At 37.3% G+C, this 17742-nt stretch overlaps 1 protein-coding gene across 1 annotated transcript in view; it reads right to left on the bottom strand.

Moving 5' to 3' along the window:
- Window positions 1-17742, bottom strand: part of TNKS (tankyrase) — a 156018-nt gene that overhangs the window by 7341 nt on the left and 130935 nt on the right. The window contains exons 19-26 of the mRNA XM_040242882.1: window positions 16796-17033; window positions 15717-15799; window positions 8981-9101; window positions 7457-7554; window positions 5834-5908; window positions 5052-5157; window positions 4320-4506; window positions 2370-2526 (exon numbers count right to left, since the gene is read on the bottom strand). Of these exons, the coding sequence (XP_040098816.1) occupies window positions 2370-2526; window positions 4320-4506; window positions 5052-5157; window positions 5834-5908; window positions 7457-7554; window positions 8981-9101; window positions 15717-15799; window positions 16796-17033 (1065 nt within the window). The remainder of the gene's footprint in view (window positions 1-2369; window positions 2527-4319; window positions 4507-5051; window positions 5158-5833; window positions 5909-7456; window positions 7555-8980; window positions 9102-15716; window positions 15800-16795; window positions 17034-17742) is intronic.

Raw genomic sequence — 17742 nt, 5'->3', positions numbered from 1 at the left:
ACTAAAATTGGAACTATTTTTCTTTCAAGTACAGTGCAGTTGATTTTCAATAAATCTTTTCAATTCTAAAGAAAGAAACAATCTCACCAATAATATATAATGCTCCTCAGATCAACCGTCTGAATAAAACATTTACATGTTCTTAAAAGTGTTGATACTAAAGGTGAAATATGATATAAGGTATAACTAAGGGGAATGAAAGAAAAGTTGGCAAAGGAAAACTACCATAAGTCAGGAGAAATTGCTCATGGGCAACGACTCAATTAGTAGATATTATAATTAACACTGTCCATGTGTTACCTGCATATGGAAGCACAGGTGTGCTCCCCTGAAACAAAAGAGCTTATCTATTTTCAAGGTACTTTTTTTTCTTTCAAATATGATGTGGACCACATCATTCTTTAAATTTTTCTAGCAAGAGAATTTCAACAAGTTATCAAGTCAAAGTACTTGGGAAATGGTTAAAAGATCAGCAAATACTAGACATGTTATTTCTTTCCACCCAAATGTGAATGAAATTCTATTTCCCATAGCTAACTTACAAGATCTGGAAAAGTGCTCGGTAGAAAAAAAACTGTAATCATCTATAATCTTAATACCCAGAGATAACTGCTCTTATGTTTTGGTTGATTCTGTGTTTAGCAAATACCATGTAGACGTATTTTTAAATCATAGGCACATAAATATACTAACATTCATTTAATCATTCCCTTCTTGCTAAATATTTAGTTTGTTTAAAATTTTCATTATGATAATCGAGACAGCAATGAACATCCTTCTAGGCGCTTTTTAGGGGATGTGACTGTCACTGATTTTATCTGAAACAAATTTCTGAAGGTAGAATTACTGAGTCAAAGTGAAAATATTTTTTCTAGAAGCTGGGCATTTCTGATTTAAAAAGAAAAATCTGACAAAAGTATTCTTTGGTAGTTTAAAAACTCTTTATTTGTAAACAACAGCAAACTGGCACATTAAGTTGCAAAAATTAAACTAGTACCTCATATACCTGTATACCCTTTCTAAGTCCAGTCTTTCAGTTGTGTCCGACCCTTTACCTACACCCAAACATTGCTAAGGTTTTATTTATCCTATTTGCTTTAACATGTGGACTTTCCCCTACTTCTCTATATACTAGACAGACACACAGAGAGATTCAGATATGTTTCTCCCTGAGTCATTTCAGAGTAAGTAATATACCTCGTCATGGTTTTTCATCCCTAAATATGCCACTATTTATTTCCTAAGAATAGGGATATTCTCATATATAAGTTTTATACTGACATAAAATGTTTTTTTTAACCTACCATTTATATTTCCATTTTAACTGTGGATCTAATAACGTCCTTTCTCTTCTAGTACCAGATCTACTCTGGGGGGAGACTCTGCAGTTAGCTGTCCTGTCTCTCGGGTTTCATTTAACCTGAAAGCTTCCTTCCTCCCTCTCTTCCTTCCTTCCTTTGTTATCCGTATGGAATCATAAATTCCTATTCTTTCCAATGGTGTAAAATTTATTACTATACTTATTCTGATGTTCAAATTATCTCAGATTTGGCCACTGGGAGCCACTCTGAGCTGACTTTGTGTCCCTGTGACATGCTCCCATCATTGTTTTTGAGGACTTCATTCCTTTCTGGTATAACCAGTTCCTAATCTGCTCCAGCCCTGGAATTAGCTGTTTCTTCAAAGATCCTTCTATGGGGCGTGGTATTACAGGCCAAGATCTGGGCTTGAGGAGTTCTCATTGCTACTGGGTTTTGTTTGTTTTTTTTTTTTTGCTTTCAGCAGATAGTGCTAAGAAATACATGCACCTATGTACTCATGTATATACATGTGCCTAACACATATCTCTTGTTCATAAACCTATACATACATATACTTACATGTGTACAAACATATACACATTTACTAGAAACCATTCGTTCCTACCAATACCTCCAATCTCTGTCTGTCCCTGGAGTCATTCTTATCTTCCCTCATTCCATGTTTATGTCTCTTCTTCCACAGTGAGAACCCAGTTCCCAAATCAACACATCAACATATTTACTCATTTGCTTAATCCCAGAATACACCTAAAAGAGTTTGAAATCTTTGCCCACAATCAACAGATCTAAATGAAATCCAGTATTTGTTTGCAATTCTTCACCCTACTCCACACCTCACCTGGTCCAAGACTGTTGGCATACAATAAGACATTGTTTCCATGTATGCAGTTAATCTATTTTTTCTCCTTTTCAATCCATTTGAAAATTCAACTAAATTCATATTTACATTATTGCATTAAATGGTTTTCTTTAATTCTTATGTGGTCTTTGCATTTTGAATCAACTGTTTACAGTAGCCTGGTCTCGCTTATTTCATGAGCACCATACCTGCTCTCCTCTGTAGATGACGTATTCGGCATAGGCCAGCCCATTCACACTTGGCCTCCCAATGACAGAGTGATGGCCTGGGGGGGCGTGGGCCATTTTCATGGTGCTGAACTGCAGAAAGGACTTGCCAAGGGTTACTCTACAGAAAAGCATTTGCCTGAAGAAAAAAGCAAAGCAATACTTTGAAGGAAGCTTTAAATCTTAGAATGGTATAACTGGTAGGTTTATTGATTTTTTAAAAAGATAGTTAACGTAAGGCAAGCTAATTTAAATGTCATTTTTAATTTTATGAGTAGGAATAGGATATGATTTGAAATACTGATTTACTATAAGCAGTTAGCAGGTTCAATAGTTCCACTTAAAGTTTAAAGTGGTTTTGGTATGGTTTAGAAATCAATCACAGATAACACCTGGCAAGTTCTGACTAGTGGAAAAAGACAAATACTGGTGAAACTGCATTCTGGAAGAATGAGTATGGGGGATAGGAGGAAAGTGACGAAAATAAGCAGATGGCAACAGCGTCTGAAGTTAAAATTAGGTTTACTCATTATGAAGATGTAAAGTCTCAGATGAGATAAAGAATAATAATAAAAGTAGATTATATATACAAATATTTAGCTTCAATATATGGCCAGAAAGTTCACTACCTGAGTGAAACATGAATTGAAGCAGTTGTTAAATATTATGGAGGAAAAGAAAGATTGATTGGGAAGAGAGTGTATTAAATAAACTAGGCGTTGGCAAACTATAAGCCAAATCTAGGCTGCCATCTGCTTTTGTAAATAAAACTTTATTGGAACACAGCCACATTCATTACAGGCTGTCTGTAGCTGCTTTTGTATAAGCACAGAGCTGAGGCATTGTGACAGGGATCCTACAGCCTGCAAAGCCTAAAATATTTACCACTGTGGCCCTTTGAAATAAACGTCTGTAAACCCTTAATAAATACTTGAACATATTAACAGACATCTTAACTAAGCTATAAGATTTGGTCCTACTGTTAACTGTAAATAGTTATTATTCAATCAAGTAGTTTTTAAATAATGAAGTATGATCTGGGCATTATGACTAAACAAATATTACTGTGAATCAAAACTGTACTAGACCCAGTTTAATTGAATCCTGCCTGGGCTGGCTTTTTTAGTGCGATCCTACTGGTGATGTTGGCTTGGCATTAACTGTATCCTCTTGTAGGTCCCAGAGGAAAAGGTTTGGACGTGCATTAGAAGGAAGCTTTTTGAGCTCTATTTCCACACTGTGGTGGGACTACAGTGCCACAGGACTCTACCTGCTCAGCCTGCTGGGCCCACTGCCATGGCTATACCCAGTGTCCATATGTCACACAAAGTGTGACCTGACAGCCCTCACTCCTGCCTTCTGCCTCCTGCCCCAGGGCATCCTTGTTGCTACGGAGACAGAAGATGCAGGCCCTGCCTAGCTGGCTCATGTCTGCTCGCCAGCTTGCCTTGTGCCTGTGTGTGACCTGCAGATGCAGTGGCCCCAGTGTGGGATACCAATACCCTGTGGGGCAAACGCTGACCAGGAACAAATGAAAGATTCTACTTGTTTGGAGAAGTTATGTGCTCTAGTTCAAATATGACTAGTGCTAGACGCTCCTTGTTCTCCAGAAATAATTCTCAGTCTTGTCCTGAACCTGAAATAAGGAGACTGGAGCCCAGGGAGAAAGTCAAGCTGGACAGAGCTTCGCTGTAACCTATGACTGGCTTTTCCCAGACAAATACCTGGCTTTTACCACAGCTGCTGTCGGCTCTGCTGTCATTTTCTCTGATCAGGGCAGGGGCAGATCAGCTATTCCTATCTTACCCCCAAGATGGTCTGATTTGTTAGGAGTAAGAGTGAGAATAACCTGTGACTTCTGCAGAGCCTGAGAAACTAATCCGGTCCATGACCTGAAGATAGCAACCGTTACACAGAAGGCACGATGCTCACCTGTGACATATATAACATGACCGGTCTTTGTGCGTGGGACAGCCTGTTCCTCCTCCGATTCCATAAACATACTGGTTGCTTTTAGAAGAGTTTTCAGCAAAATAAATCCCAGCACCAAACATTCCTCCTATATATGCATGTCGCTCATCAAACCCTTTATGAATAATGGCATTAATGAAAGGAGAACCTAAAAATATAAAGACAGATCAGTTTTGAGCACTTTCTAGAATCTCCATTAGCTACATACTATTTGCACTTGGCAGAGTAACACTAATAATGCTTACATGGAAAGTTTACTCTGTAGGATGGTCTACCATACATGAATTACTCTCATGTACTAGAATTTTACCAGGGACTCATAGTGAGATTTTAGATAGCAAAGTACAATGTAACTTTGAAAATACAGATTATTTTACACCCAGTATTGCTTTAAGCAAAAACAGATAATCCAACAAACTAAAACAATTCTGCTGAACTACAACAAAAATAGTGTTTCACTATCTAGATGGCTCAGCATGCAACTTAAATTATGAGACAATTTCAGATAAATTATTTTCATTGTATGTGCCTTGGAAAGCCCATACGTGTAATGCTTTAGAAAGCTGGTACCAACATGTAATGGAAAAGATAAACAAATAAAAACCATTTTTAACATGACACGAATACAGTCACTATCACAGGTTTCACCTTCCTGGAGTTTGCAAACAGAGCTGATGACCAGTGGGTGCTCACCGTGAAACAACATGCGCTCATTGTGGTGGTTGTGATTCTCCTCGGACACTTCCTTCTGTCTGTGGCAGAACCGCTCTCTTAACTTCTTGTTCACAACTTTCTGAATCTTTAAAGACGAGGAAGAAAGAAGCGAATCAGTGAAATGCATGTTAATGGCATGTTAACAGCAGTTTATAATTTAAAATAAAAAGTATGTTTTTCTTTAGGGAGGTTCAATTTTTGTTTCATTTGCTTAAAACATTATTTAAAAATGATACAGTTGCCAGGTCACTATAATTCAGTTAATACTCTGTTTTCAGTGACAATTTTCAACTACACTTTTTGTTCCTTATCTACACCTGACCTGGCTATACTTCAAAATCACCTGAGGACTTCAGGTTGTAGGGGCCTGTAAATCTGGACTTTCAGAAAGCTCACCAGGAGTAATGTCAATAGGGTCCATTAACCCAAAGGGTTAAACCACTTATCAACAGATTTTATTCATCTTTATGACACTCCTTTGAAAAAAGAATATGGCAGTCATTTATTTCATGTTATGAATTAAAATACTGAGATTAAGAGATATATGCATTCTGATATAATCACTGACTCAATCAGATTAAAAATCGAGGCCTTTACTACTACTTTGAAATAGTGAAAACAGAAATTACAGTTCAAATCTGTGGGTGAGCTGGGAGTCTTATCACCATACTGGTCTCATGAATGTCAACTGATCTAGCTTATATCTGATAGTCAGGCAAGCTGTGCAATCCAACTTTCACCCTGAAATGCTCAAAACTTACTCGAATGACATTGTATCTGTTGAAGATGCCTCCAGCATTACCACCATCTCGGTGTTCTCGAATTGTACTTTGCATCTACAGAACAAAACAGAACAACTTTCTGAAGATATGCTGGTGTGGAATTCTGAAGACATTCCTCCTGTTTTCAACATTTTAATTCTACTGTATTGTTTCGCTAATGAGTCTAAGACTCAGCACTAGTAAGTAAATAGGAGTTCACTATAAATGAGTCAACAAGTTTGGTGAATAAGTATTTCTGGTGAGAAAATAGACATAAATATCAAACTTTTGCACTTTCTATTTCTTTTTTAATAAAAGCTTTGAAAGGTCTTTCTGCAAACACCATGGGGTAAAATACCATAGTAAGTCATCCACAGTACTGTTTTTTGTTATTGAGGAGAACCAACATTGTGATTAAGTCAAACTAAAACTCCTAGTAATGTTGAACCAATACCCCATTGGACTAGTGCTAAAAATAAACAGAAAAAATTGATAAAAATCAATAAATTTTTGTCCCTTAGGTGAAAAAGTCCACGTCATCTCTTTGCTCTGGGATCTCAAAGTATGTTTGCACAGACGGGGGAAGCTGGGTATAACTTGTAAGTAAGTGGAATAACTATCTTCTGAATACTACTTACCCTTCTACTCTTCAAATTAAGAATTATGATAGTTTGAAAATTAAGATGTTTTAAATTCCTAAGTTTCTCAGAGAACTGACTAAAAGAGTTGATTCTCTATCTCACTGCTCCCTTTGTGAAGTTAGTCACTACATTTTTGACCTTATAATCAGAATTTACTTACTATAAGGAGAATGACTGACTACTCAGTAAGACAGGCGAAAACAGGATGCTTTCCTGCTAAACTAAGAACGAGCTTCAATGCTACCCTGGGGTAAGGGTCCCGAGACCCTGGGATGGGAATCATATCAGCACTAATTAAGAGGTAGAAAACAAACAAAAATATAGGCATGCCTTTCTCTGCAAAATGCTGGAATTAGTTAGGAAGCTTATTTATTATGATAATGCCATTAGGCACTTTGTGATGTATAAGCTAAGTGAGGCATAAGCCATCAGGAGAGGGGGCATCTCTGTGGCATCACGTCTACCAGGAGGTTCATACAAAGTCTTACTCTGGTGCTTTAAAATAACTGACTGTAGAAATGAAAGGTGACTGGAGTTATGAGGCAGGTTTCCTAAGCACACATTACTTTACAACCACATTTTAGAACTTTCATGAAAATAAAGATGAGAAGATGTTTATTATTTATGAGACAAGATTCTCACTCTATATTATTTTTAGGTAGTATTTTAACAGTATAAAAAAATAGTTCTGTAGGGTCTCTTTACTTCTGCGAGTTTCAGGAAAGTCTTCAGAGTAAAAAGGCACGTGTGGGCCCACCCACTGGAAACCCTAGGGGTTCTGACGTGAAAGCAACATAGAGCAGTGCCGCCTCTACAGCCTTACTTTAATGCCGGCAACATGCCACCACAATGGCTAAGGGAGACAAGACAATAAACAGGCAACAGGCCATCAGTCAATACAAGACAAGTTTACCTCTCCTGGAAAAACAGATGTAAGCAGGGATTTCAGGAAAAGATAATGACAAATTCTGATGTACATTACCTCCTCTTCTACTGACTGATACTCTTTATCTTCTGGAGCAAGATCCAGCAAAATGGTTCCCTGATTAACACAGTGAAAAGTCAAATAAGGATTGGTGCCTGCAGGGAAGAAAAATTAACATATTAAACAAAGGTCTACACTATCCAGGCTCTATTTTATGGAAAACTCTCATAAATAATTGACATTTTGGAACAAGTCTAAGCTATTTGCAACTTGAACCCAATATATAAGGTTATATTAAACAAATACATCCAAAGACAATAAAAAAATAATGGAGATGTGTTTGGGGTTCCATTTGCTCTGTTCTTACAGTTCCCTATACCCACAACAGACTCAACAATTATTTGTTGAACTCAATCATGAACATACATGATTCTGATCCAAAAGAGAACACACTGTAATTAAATGCAGTCAGGTCTAAAATGTAAGAATTATCCTCTAAAAGAATTAGCATCTGTGAGACAACTTGAAATGGTCACTTATATAATAAGTTTAAAGTACATTATTCTTGTTAATTTCATTATTCTTGTTGAGTTAGTACAGCTAAATAAGCAAGAGTCAGGATCAATACCTGCTAACATTTACTTTCATGTCACTCTTGCAATTTTACTGTCTCTGCAGACTAATTCAAGTTTTCTTTTCTCTCTCTTTGCTTTTCTATACTGAAAGCACTTCTAACAAACAGAGAAATGATAAACATGGAGGCATACAAAAAAAAAAAAAGAAAGATAAGTGTGTAACAGCAAAGTACAAGAGAAAAAGACTGCGCTGACAGTTGTGAAGGAGGGAAAAGGACACAGGGTAAGACAGGCCAGATTGTGAGCAGTCATGCCATGAACCCTTAGTTTTATCCTAAAACCAACAGTACTCTACTGAAGGATTTCAAGCACTGGAAGGATACGATCATAGAGTCATTCTGAAAAGAGTCTTCTGGTTATCATCTAAGGAAGGTTCAGGGAGCTGAGTGGGGGTGGGAGGCCGCAAAGTTGACTGTTGGAGACAAGCTGGAAGGTGGCTGTGTCAGTCCAAGAGAGAGACGATAGTGACGTGGATTAGGTGACAGCAATGGGAAGGGCCCGAAGTGCAGATTCCAGGGATATTTAGGATGCAGGGTTATGGGGGAGAGGGAAGAGTGACTCCGATTTTTAGGCTGAATGACTTGAGGGAGACCGAGACCAATGATGGAGACGGACAGGCAGGAGATGCCACAAGCTGAGTGCATGAGCTCTGGGGTTAGGCCACCTGATTAAATGCCAGGCAGGACACTTATACTGGGCTTCCCTGGTGGCTCAGCCGGTAAAGAATCTGCCTGCAATGAGGGAGACCTGGGTTCGATCCCCAGGTTGGGAAGATTCCCTGGAGAAGGGAACAGCTAGCTACCCACTCCAGTATTCTGGCCTGAAGAATTCCATGGACTGTATAGTCCATGGGGTTGCAAAGAGTTGGACAGGAAATGAGTGACTTTCACTTCACAGGACACTTTATCACTAATTTCTGAAACCTCTTTATTTTTCAATAGCTTACCTTGTTGTCCACCTAAGAGTCTTTCTACTCCCTTGATTAATTTATGGCGGTGTCCATATGCATTGATGCCTATTTCTTTCAACTCTTCATGACCCATATCAGCCAACACATCTAGGGTAATCTGAAAAATGAAACAAAACTGCTAAATCTTTAACAGTTCATCAGATGATGAAAACTTTTCCATTTGTCTTCAGTGTTCCAGTATCCAGTCAAATTAAGAAAATTCTTGTCTCCTTTATCAGCATGAACTTAAATCTTCTTAAAGTTGCCTTCATAACCTTACCAGGGTTTTGCTCACTTGAAATACTCCTTGATTTGCTTTCAGTCCATGGAGAAGGAAAATGGGAGAAACAATGCTATAGAAATATGAAATGATCACTGCCATTTTTCCTTTTGAATATTTCATTCTACCACATTTTGCTTGCCTCAAGATATAAGAGGAGACAACCAGCAGCTTGAAAATGGAGGAAATACCAGATCTCAATATCCAGAAAGAGGCAAAGATGAATGGTAGGGGAAAGAGGGGCTCAGCAAAACGAAACAGAAGAAGCTTTAGGGAAGTGGGATTTATATAAAAATAAGAAAGAACTTCCTAGTGCTAAGAAGTATTCAAGCATGGAAGAGGCTGCCTGAGAAAGTAGCAAGATTTATATCACAAGTATTTAGTTAGATTACAAACCATCTTATATAGAAACTATATAAAGAATTCCATTTTGGAGAAAAGAGAGTAGGTAGAATTTGTAAGAGTTTAAAAGCCATCTAACAATCCCTGAAGTCTAACATACATTTTATTTTTGTTCAAAACAGTGGTTTAAAAGTTTTGGTCTTTTTTTTTTTTTTTCAAGTTTTGGTGATTTATCCCTGTAAATGGAGGTGGTTCGCTTCTACAATTCGAGATCTAAGGTCTCTAGTCCTTTCTTTGTTGACTGAAAGTAGCTGCGCCTCTACCACCACCCAGTGGTGGTGCTCTGAACGCACAGGGTGAAATCTCCAGTAGCAGCATCTCCTGAATTTTCAGCTCAGAAGAAGCTGGTCCTGTGACAATCCAAATACTACTTCACAAGATTAGCTTTTGATTTTCTTTTTCCTTGGGAAACAGAGAAATCCTTTGATAAACACTCTTTTCCAACTCAAGATATTTTTATCCATGGCCTTCTCTACATTTATACTTGCACATAACATTTTAAAAAACTAACAAATTAGGTCTGGAACTCTGATGATTTTTACTGTCAGAATAAAATATTATATAATGAGTCTGATCTTCTCAGAGCAAAAAGCATACATCATTCACTCTTTGGAAATAATCTGCTATAATGCTCCTAAATGGCCATTTAAGAAATAATCTCTCCATTGCACAAAATGGGCAATTCACTTCCAATCACCCAAAGGAAGTTTTCCGCAGAGCTTCTAAAAAAACCACAGTTCTGAAATGTACATCTTTGAGACAGCATAGTTTGCAACATGATAGGAGTCTTTACATTTTTAGCTAGATGTGATTTTAATATAATTTGGAAACCATGTACGAGGTTTACTACAGTATTGATATTCGACTTTTTTCTTCTAAACTTCAGATCAGGTTGACATAAAAACAGGATCTCATTATTTATGTGGCAGCTTCAATTTAAAGAGTCTTTTAGCTTTTCTGAATTGATACGTATAGTGTATGTCTGAAAGAAGCAGAAACCAGGCCAACAAAACACAGTATTAGGTTCCAGAGAAGAAATGGAGAACGTTTGATACATTTGTTCATTATGTGATTCCAATCGTGAAATGAATACCTCATTTCATCCTCATAATGACCCATGATATACTATTACTGTCCTTATGAAGAAATTTAGGCTCAGTGAAATCATAAAAATAGTATACAGAAGGGCTGAAATGTAATGCCATATTTGTCTTTCTCTTTGCTTATCTGTCTTAAAAGGGATGACTAGAGAGCTAAAATAAACATTAAATTTAACTGCTTTGAGTTACATGTTACTCAATTTGCCCTTATATTTATTGGAATTGGGGACTGGAAAACCTTAAATAACTAGCTGCTGAATTTACATTTATGTTCACTTGTTCATTCATTGATACATAATGTATTTAATGAGTACCTTCTATACGCTAGGTATTTCCCCCAAAGTGACTAATCAAACATTTAATTCTAAAATGACCCATTACAGTTCAGAAAGGTAAACAGCTGGCCCCAGGTGGCAGTAAAACAGTGGGGCCAGGGAACAAACAGAACACTAGCACTTCAGGACATGACAGCTGCTCTACCAAGGAGATAAAAAGCCAACACAAATACCCGGTAAAGGTCGGTGGACGCTTTGGAGGAACCCCATGGGAACTCTCAGGAAGGCTACTGTGTTGAGGTTATAAGTGGGCCTGGGAACTAAGAAAGGAACAGGAAGGGGGTCAGGAAAGGTTCTTAAAAGAAGGTAATAATTCAGCTGAGGAGGAAGACTTAGAGGAAGAAGGGAAGGGTGTTTACGACAAAGGGAACACTATGTACAAAAGGGAAACCAAGTGAATATAAAACATTTGAGAGACTCTAGTATGAACAATAAAGTTCAAAATGGTTAGTGTAGAATGTATATACAGGAACAAAAAAAAAGTGATGGACAGAGCAGTAGGCTAAGAGCAGGTCTTTATGGGTCTTACACATCAAGCGAAGATAGTGTCCAAAATGTCCAAGGACACCTTTTCAGCAGAGCAATACAGACTTGTATTTCAGGAGGACGGTGGTACGAAGGGCAGATCTGGAAGGGAAAGTGACTGTGAACAAGAAGACGACGGAGGGCTGGAGGAGACTGGAAGGGGTGAACTGGAGAGCAACTTCAAAGGGAGAGACGGCAGGGCCTGGCAAGAGAAACGGTGAAGGCAAAGAAAGGCATGGGAGTAAAGGCTATTCCAAACTCCAATGATGAGTGAATATGATATTACTGTATTAATAACAAAAGAAGTGGAAATAGCTGGAAGGTGGATTTTAGACACGTTTCTCCAAGATTCAAAGCTTTTATACTGATAGAAATGTTTTTCTGAAAATTTCTAACTCACTTAAAAAAAAAAAAACAACTTAGTTACATCTAGGAAATTACAAGTTTGTTGGGCCAGTTATTTATACTCAACATGCATTAAAACCAAATTATAACCTTTAACACGAAGATCACCCATCTATCAGTTAAGTCATCTTACATATAAAGCAAATTTCACTTCGAGAATGTTACTTTAAGAAGAGCTGCCTCTTGTTTCTAAGATTTATTTATTTCCTCTGGGGTGGAGGCAGAAACACTTGGGGTTTTAACCAAAAAGGCCTTTCTTTTACGTTGCTAGGTTGCAGGCTATAGTAACAGATATTAGAATTAACTTTGCAATCATGTTCATAATGAATTTACTGAGTCCATGCCTTTGTCTTTAGATTCTGAAATAAAAATTGATTTGGTCACTTTTCATATATATACGTGGACCAGAAGTATGTTCACAAGGAGTCTGCTAAGTTATAGCATTTATGTTGCAGGAATTGCAATGTAAATCAAAGAGCCTTTCACACAGAAAAAGTATCATAGTCAGGAAGCTGGGTTACAGAGAAAGGGCCCGAGTGGCACTGGTACGACACTTAACTGTAAAGGACACAGGTATATATTACTTAATAGAGAACTTGGCAAAATACATATGCCAAGCTAGCTAAGAGACTACTGAGAGAATAACTGTGAAGTAAGAGGTGGGGTGGTGATGCTTTGAAGGAGGAGAAATAAATGATCTCCCTTCCCCGCTCCACTGGGAGAAGAGTATCTATCAGAATAGAAGATATACTCTGTTATGTGCCAAAGCATCTCGGGAAACAGAATGACTGGCTCAAGATCAGTAATAGACAAGAACTAAATGGGTACAATGCACACACACCGTAACACTTCCCCTCACCTCATGAATACCTTGACCTCATCACTTTCTACTGGACTGATGTAGAATGTTAACGGCAGAAAAGTCCTCTGGATAAGTTATGGAAAGGGTTACGGAACTTATTACTCTAGAACTAAAGGCTAGTCAAGAAACAATTGTAGTCAAAATAAAACTTGTGATTGCTTGAAGACTGGGCCAGAACATAGTCACACACAGTTCCATACAGAGAATGATAATATTGTTTGTCTGCAGAGAAGGAATTAGGCTAGGTAATACACGTTAAATGAAAGCGTCAACATATTGATTAAAAAAAAGGATACAGAAATTATTCTGGCAAAAGGAAAATCAATGGAACCATTTACTCAGAACAAAAGTGCAATGAAAAAGATAACAATGAAACTGATGAAACTACGATAAGCTGTCAAAAGGACCAACTGTAAGATTAAACTATTAAAAACAATAAAATAAGTATGCCATAGGGTACCATTACTATAAAAGAGAACATATAAAGTAAAAAAAAAAAATTATGATGCAAGCTGACTAAAACAGTAGAGGCTGAACTTTTTTGAAAAATGGCTAACTGGAATGATTTGCTTGAATCTTGGTCTTTGTTTTTATTAAGCAAAGCTATGTGAAATTTCAGTTATTGTGGATATGATTTGGGAAGAAGGGAAATGGCCAGAATATGGCTGTAGCAGAGGATACTGCTCTTAAGACAGCTTTAATACCTTCAGGAAAAGGATAAGGGAAGAAGAGTATTACAGTGTAGGATATTCCCATAAGAAATCTCCAAGCCAGAGGGGGAATCAATGGCAGGTGAAGCTTAAAGGCAAAGGTAATTATTATAGCATTTATAAAACCCCTACCACCAGACAGAAAATACAACCATTGCTTCATTAAAGCATATTTTAAAAACTGGCACAGCAGTACAAGGCTGGGAATTTTAATTATCTGGACTTTTGAAAGTATTATTTTATTTTATAGGTAAGGTGAGTGATAGGTTAAATGCCTTAATCAGAATCAAGGTCTTTTTTCATTCCAGTGCTACTTCTACCCAACCGTTTTGATCATTAAAGATCAACTACAATATATAGTATAAAGAAATTTAGCTAAAATGAAAGACATTAGAAAATCCTGACATAAAAAATCTTTCATCATTGATATGAAAAAGACCTGGAGTTTTAAATTAACTCTGAACTGACTATATGCCTACAAAGAAATCAGAATGGGCCAGAGAGGCAAGTGAAGAATCTGGACACTATATCCATAAAAAGAATAACTAAAAAAGAAGATGAATTTATTATGCTAAATTAGGAGAAACTTTGTAGGGGTGGGTAGTTGATTAGAAGGATAAATCCACAATAAGTTTACTAGGTCTTAGAAATGTAAGAAGGGCTATAGTTATGTTGCAGCAAGCTGAATGGTGACCCTCAAAAAGATATGTCCAAGTTCTAATCCCCAGAACTTGAGAGGAACCTTATTTGAAAAAAAAAATTTTTTTTTTAACATCTTTGCAGATGTAAATTCAGTTAAGGATCTTGAGATAAGGAGATCATCTCAGACTAGGTGGGGAGGGCTTAAACTCAGTGCAAGCATCCTTACAAAAGACACGCAGAAGAGAAGACAGACAGAGAAGGCAAGGTGAAGACAGAAGCAGAAATTGAAAGGATGTGGCCAGAAGCTGAAGGGGCCTCGCAGCTCGCAGAGGTGTGGGGCAGATTCTCCCCTAGACCCTCTGTAGGGACGGAAGCCCTGCTGACGCCCTGATTTTGAACTTCAGGCCTCCAGAACTGTGAAGGAATACCATTCTGTTTTAAGCCACAGGTCTGTGGAAATTTGGCAAGGCAGCCCTATGAAACTAATGCTAGTCTAATAGGCAGAAAGGGGTGAGATTTCTGTGCAAAAGTGTAAAGATAAACAGAAGATTAACAGATTAAACATGGGGCAGATGTGGGTGTATTTTAGATTAGAAGCATTTCATCATACCTGTCCAAATTGTAACAAGATACTGTTCCACAGAGATATAAAAAGACTAATTCCTGTATCTGGGAGAAAGACTTATTGATCTCTAAAAATTTTTCCCATTTTAAGATTCTATGTATATTGATAATACCCAAGTTAAACTCAGGAATTTATTACTTGATGTTTAATGGTAATAAAATCACATAGTGATAAGTTAAAAACTCATTATTCCATATAAAAACAGACTGACAAACAGAAGGATCTTAATTCATAAACAACGTAATGATTTCACACAAAGATCTCTACAGGCATTTCAGATCTGTCTGAAAACAGTCTAAGTCTTTAAGCATATGGCCAAGTTCCGGTTCAACATATTTCACTCTCTAGCTAGACAGTGGAAACTTCATAAAGGAGCAATTTTTAAAGGTACACTTGCCTAGGAATTATTTTGCTTTCCAGTTTAATGGACAACTGCTTCATAAAGATTTTGCTAAATAGTTAGCATAAAAATTTCTTACTAGTTTTAAGCGAATCCAGTCACATTAGTAATAAAATGAGGTAAATAAAGGCTAATAATTTTTTGGAAACAAGATGAGGGAAGATTTTGAAAGCATTCTTTTGAGGTGATTTCATGGCCTAAATTTTGACATGTAATAAAACATATTGAGCCAGACTGCTTATGAAGATACAACAACATAACATTAAAGACTCTCACCATCTGTTAGACAATTTTGGAAAGAAGCATAATTAGTAGATGCCCCTAGCTTCTTCAGAAATCTGTTTTGAGTTTTAAAAGAGTTGTTAAGAAGCAAAAAAGAAAGAATAATTGGCAATTAATAACTCCTAGTATTTAACTGAAAAGACTGGACAATATATGAGAGCTTACCTGTTCTGTTTCAAAGATGTCCCGAAGATGTTCAAGACCAAGGCTTTTTAGGAACTGGCTAATATTCATGTCAAGACCCGCAACTAAAACAGACACACGTTAAAGTTTTTCAGAAAGAAGTACATCAAGCTAAACGAAGCTTCAGTATTTATTTAAAGCCATGGCTCTCTGACACACCCCTCTACACACCTGTGCAGCTGCTTCTACACAGCATAAAATGATCTAAATTACATAAATTTAATTCAGACACTTCAAGTTAGCTCTGAATTTTATGGGGAAGTAAAAGAAGAGTTTATCTTATCAGTAGTATTTATATTAATATTTTAAAGCACAATATAATGATTTTAGTGATATATTTAACAGTGGAATTTAAAAATCAAAATTTACCAGTTGTTTCAGTTTTCATTTCTTACATAATCTCTCTTCATTTTTTTGATATAATTTCAGTAAGACTCACTCAGTAGTGCAGTAAGATACTACAGTTGGACTAGGATGTACTGGGATATACGTGAGTAAGGACAATGCAGAGGTCAAGGCATTTAGTCTATGAACGCATGTTTTTTTTTTTAAGAAAACATCTTATTTTATATAAATGCTAAGATTTCCCCCCTTGGGGAAGCTGGAGGAAGGCATAAGCCCCGGCCGGCCCTTAGTTCTTCAAATATATTATTCATGGCAGGGAAACTCATGGCAGACAGGCAGGAGGGCCATACAAAGAATGGAATACACTTGTTTGGACTTTTCTGCCCTGAGCTGAGCACAGGAGAAATCAAATGGAGGACACTTTTCAGTAGTCAACAACTGATTAAATAAAATGTGTGTTTCAAAGTTTCAGGTACCCGGACAGCAGAGCATGAGGGAAAGAGGGTAAGACCATGAGGGTAGGGGCCATGGCTGTCTGATTCTGGTGCCCAGAACAGCGGGAGTTTATGAAGACATGTTTCTTATGAATTGCTGTGTATGTGAAAACTCATAGACAGGATGTCTTTAAGTGAGCTGTTCAATAACTACCAATAGAAAAAAGGGAATCTGTTAGTTTAGAACACCAAAACCAAGCGGGCATTCAGCGGTATACTTGCCTTCTCCTTCCTTCCTCTCTGCGCCCGCCGCGCCATCCCCGGTGTTGGACGCCCCTCCCACGGCCAGATCTGCTAAGGGGCCGGTGAGGTTGTCTATGCTGCTAGCAGCAGACAGGCAGGAGGGGGTGGATGCTGGGGAGATCAGAGAGGCGCTCACGACGGTAGCTTGAGGTTTGAAACACGTAGGTAAGGCCTCTGGGGGCATGGCATCTATCAGGAGAGCTCTGATGTCATCAGCCTAAAAAACAAACAGATAAAGCACACACACAAAATATTACACCTTAACATAAGTTTCTCACTAAGGATCGAATGCGTAGTGAATTTTTTTCTTTCATGGATGCTCCATTATTCCCTATTAGTTTTTGACAATTCCTTCTTCTTTCCTTCTCTGATCGACAGCTCCAAAGAGCCCCAGTAGTTTCAGTAGGTAGAACTGGAGAAACTATTTGATACTAAAAAAATAGTATCAAATTTTTTCAAACTATTTCAAAATATTTCATTTTTTGAGGATCTCATGTGCAGCCTGTGATGAGAGTTAATAATATTGTACTATATTCATGAAATTTGCTGAGAGCAGATCTTGAGTATTCTCACAACACACACAGAAAAAAGTTAACTGTGAAAAGAATCCAAGAATGTGAACTATATTGATTCCCAGAAATTTTTTAACACTAAATGAAAAGTACACACACAGTTGTTCATACTGATTACCCATGTATTCAAAGGACATATAAACAAAGATATGAAGAGTTAAAAATTAAAATATTTCATCTTTCTTCTAAAAAGAGCACTTTTCAGAACATTGACTTTCAATCTCTTCTTTAGAAGGAGTTTCCATACTTACTATGTTTGTTTATGCTTAACAACTATGATGATTTTTGTTCATTTATTTAGTGCACGTTTAATAATTTAATGTATAATAAAAACCTGGTAAAATTTTAAAGGGA

The sequence above is a fragment of the Oryx dammah genome, unplaced genomic scaffold (assembly GCF_014754425.2).
Source record: "Oryx dammah isolate SB20612 unplaced genomic scaffold, SCBI_Odam_1.1 HiC_scaffold_7, whole genome shotgun sequence".
Classification (NCBI taxonomy): domain Eukaryota; kingdom Metazoa; phylum Chordata; class Mammalia; order Artiodactyla; family Bovidae; genus Oryx; species Oryx dammah.
Note: the sequence above shows the minus strand (reverse complement) of the source record. Positions and strands in the feature narration are given on the sequence as shown.